This window comes from Gavialis gangeticus, unplaced genomic scaffold, assembly GCF_001723915.1.
Source record: "Gavialis gangeticus isolate Ggan-Ray unplaced genomic scaffold, GavGan_comp1, whole genome shotgun sequence".
NCBI lineage: Eukaryota > Metazoa > Chordata > Crocodylia > Gavialidae > Gavialis > Gavialis gangeticus.
In genome coordinates this window covers 46,241,471-46,244,882 of record NW_017728993.1, presented here as the reverse complement: position 1 = coordinate 46,244,882, position 3,412 = coordinate 46,241,471, and the positions used below count along the sequence as shown (strand labels likewise).

At 39.7% G+C, this 3,412-nt stretch overlaps 1 protein-coding gene across 1 annotated transcript in view; it reads right to left on the bottom strand.

Moving 5' to 3' along the window:
• PALMD (palmdelphin) overlaps positions 1–3,007 on the bottom strand; it is a 37,803-nt gene extending 34,796 nt beyond the window's left edge. Inside the window, exon 1 of the mRNA XM_019501668.1 lies at positions 2,698–3,007. Within this exon, the coding sequence (XP_019357213.1) occupies positions 2,698–2,742 (45 nt within the window). The 5' untranslated portion in view covers positions 2,743–3,007. The remainder of the gene's footprint in view (positions 1–2,697) is intronic.
• Between the last annotated feature and the right edge of the window lie 405 nt (positions 3,008–3,412).

Sequence of the window (3,412 nt, the reverse complement as noted above, 5' to 3'; positions counted from 1 at the left end):
CCCATGGGGGTGGGGGGCTAGGAGAGCTTTTCTCCCCCCCTCAGCACCCCGCCCAGACCAGGAGCTGTTTTTAGCCTCCTGATCCCCCCCACAACCCTAGACAAACAAGCTCCCCTGGCTAACCTACTCTTTCTGATCCTGTCCACACCTCCCCCACCCCGACTACATTTGATCAGCTCCTGGCACTGGTGAATGCTGGTAAGACCAGCACTAGGAGCAGCTTGCATGATGGTGGGGGTTGGCAGGCTCAGCAGAAGGGCTGGGTGGTCTGTGTGTGTGTGGGGGGGAGGTGGTGAGGTGGTTTGTCTGCGGGGAGGTGTGAAGGGCTGGGGAGCTAAATATAACTTGGTGCCTGGGGGATGGATAGGAAGGGCACAGCCCTGCTACTGGGGTCACCATGTGGGCTTTCCCAGGCCCAGGGCTATGCTGAGATCTGTACAGAAGTTCAGTTAGATCAGTTTCACCTGACCCAATATGTTAGACTGCCTCTAAATTATACCTCTTATTATATTGGGTCAGCCACTTTTATACTAATGTAAATTTCCTGAACTTCTGTAGAGTTCATGTTTAGAGCCCTGGTTAGGTCAATCTAAGCATAAGGCCTATACCTGGGCAAATTAAATTAGATTGTGTGACCATTTTTAATGTGAACTAACCTTCCTCCTACCTCTCTGAAAGTCTGTACCTAGCCTAAGTGTCTGCACAGTGCTACCCTCCCTGACCAATCTCTTGGTTATATCAGCAGTTAAGATCCCCAGATTGCTCTCACATCACCATGAGACACCTGTACAATATTTGATATGTATCAATGCAGCTTTCTTAGAAAACTTGTGTATTGCAGCTTTTTAACTTTACTAGAGCTCCACTGGTCAATTTTTTTTTGGTGGGAAGGATATTTTATTTTCATAATGCACTATTAATAAATACTCTACGCATTTCAAAAGTGGCAGATTGATGCAGCAGCCATCATAGTTGGTTGCAAGTAGTTACTTTATACAGCAATTGTTATATTTTAAGGACCTGGCCAAAAACCAAGCCTGACTGTACATTTCCTGTAACAGCAAAACGGGATGCTGGAAGCTGTTGCAGGTCTTGGAAAATGCTTTGCAAGTTTTCCTGGGTAGACAAAGACGTAGCTAGAAAACTCTATTCCATGTCAGGACTTTGGGTTCACCTGAAGCAGTTCTGCTGCCCCCACTCCTTCAATGAAACTCAAAGAAGGACAAGAAAGTATATGGGCTGGGAGAATAGCCCCAATGAAATCCACTTCTCAGCTTTGAGCCTATATGCCAAAGACAAGGTTCAGGGTTATTAGCCTAGCTAAACCCTATTAAAGGTAATGAAAACACTTCCAACTGAAGGGTAGGAATTGGCTCAAACCTTAAACAAATTATGGGTGAGTGGCTATCAACCATGACCAGAGGGAGGTGGTTAGCCATGTTAATCCGAAGACGGTCAGAAGGTGGGGTACATATGAAGGGTATATATAGAATAAAATAAATAAATTATATATTATTTTGTGATATAGCACAAGCTTGTGTGAGCTGAAGCATCTAATGAAGTGAGCCTTAGCCCATGAAAACGTGTGCATTTGCACTTGTTTATATTTTATTTAGTTAGTCTATAAAGTGCATATCTACCCTGTCTTCTGGATCTCAAACAACATCAAAACTAACTTGTCTATTCAGTCTATCTGAATTTCCATGTGGGAGTGTTTACATTTTGCTACTGAAAAATTTAGCATTAGTATACTCTTTTTATGTTTGTCTGCTATTTATTCAGGCTTACTGTTGTTTCTGACAGCTAATTTCAATGTTATGTAATGTAACAAAATGGAAAGTGGTTCTTCTATCTTAGGATTTTATCTTACTAATTAGCTGTAACAAATAAACTTTCCTTCAATGATTTCCTTTTCTTTTATCTCACAGGGCCCAATTCTTTCTCAGTTTTATCTCTATAACTGAGTTGATATCACTGTCACATCTGTTTTTTGTTACATAAGCCATATACAAGCCCCTTTAAAAAAAATATAATAGTTTCTACAACTACATAAGTATTCAAACTTTCAAAGCCATTCTCTTTTGTGAAAGGAATTGAAGTTGTCTTCTCAAGTCTTTAGCATATGCTGCATTCTTTATAAATGTAATCTATTCCATGGTTCTATTGAAAATTGATAAGCAGGACTTCAATCCATGCATTTCCTTCTTACTTTTACAATATTACATTTTGCTACCTGCAAAAACTGGCAATAATCCTGTAATTATACTTTGTTCTACAATTTAGGAGGGAAAACTTTTGGTTCCCTAGTTAGTTTTTGCCTGGGAAAAGACTTGTTTTGTAGCCTCTTGAGTGAGAAGACCTGCTTTTTGACCTTCAGACAAGTGCATTCAGTTGTGACAAGAGCATTATGTATCTTCTCAGGTCTAACAATGACTTGCACATCTATGTTAAGTGCTCTGGATTTAATTTTTAAGTGTATGAACAATACATATTAAAATCAGTACAGGCAACTTTGTTGCATCATAGCAAAATAATAATAATAAAAATACTATATATGCTTTTCAAGCTAAAATAGACCTGTTTTCCCTTTTCCTTTATAGAACAAATGATCCTTCAGAAAATATACAGCAGAATGTTAATGCATTGCTTTTACTAAGCTATTTTTATATTGAGTTAGTTATAACTGTGAGCACTTACTGTTATGGCCTGGAATCTTTCCTTCAGCAGTTCAGCTTCTTCCATTCTAGAAATCCAAAACAGACTAGTAGTGAAGGGAGATAAAATGATACCATAGGCAAAGAGCCTCCTGAGGGGGTTACAGGAAAAACGCTGAGATGTCTGTGATTCAATTCCACAGCTGAGAGAAGGAAGAATTCCTGACTTATCAGGAGTCTCTGAACAGATGAGCGAATCAGTCCAGACAGACACATGTAATGAGGGTGTGCTGGGGAGGCAGACGTGGAGAGTGCTGGCATGAGTTGACTGACAAGTTGGAACAGAGGCACAGCAGCCCTTTTCCTTCAGAAGCTGCCAACTCTTTGTTTTAATATGCACAGTTAGCATGCCATAGTTTCTTTAACTGTTACATGCCCAAACCATAATTTTCTAGGAACATGGCATAAATCTAGTTTTATACAAGCCACAATCTTTATGTATGTGTTCTTACACACATTTCAAGTAAAACCTAAAGATCTTCCTGTTCTATAGTTTGAAACGGATGCGTATGTTACACCCGTTTTAATGCTAGTACTATAGATGCATGGAGTCCACTGAGACCCTCCTTTCAAAGCATCTTCTTAAAGAGTTTTCTCTTGAGGTGCCTTCATAGTTCAGGTAGAATTTTCAGGCTGATATTACAAAGTAGAACAAAGCTTTAGGGGTTATGCTGTAAATAAGTATTAATCTGATCATA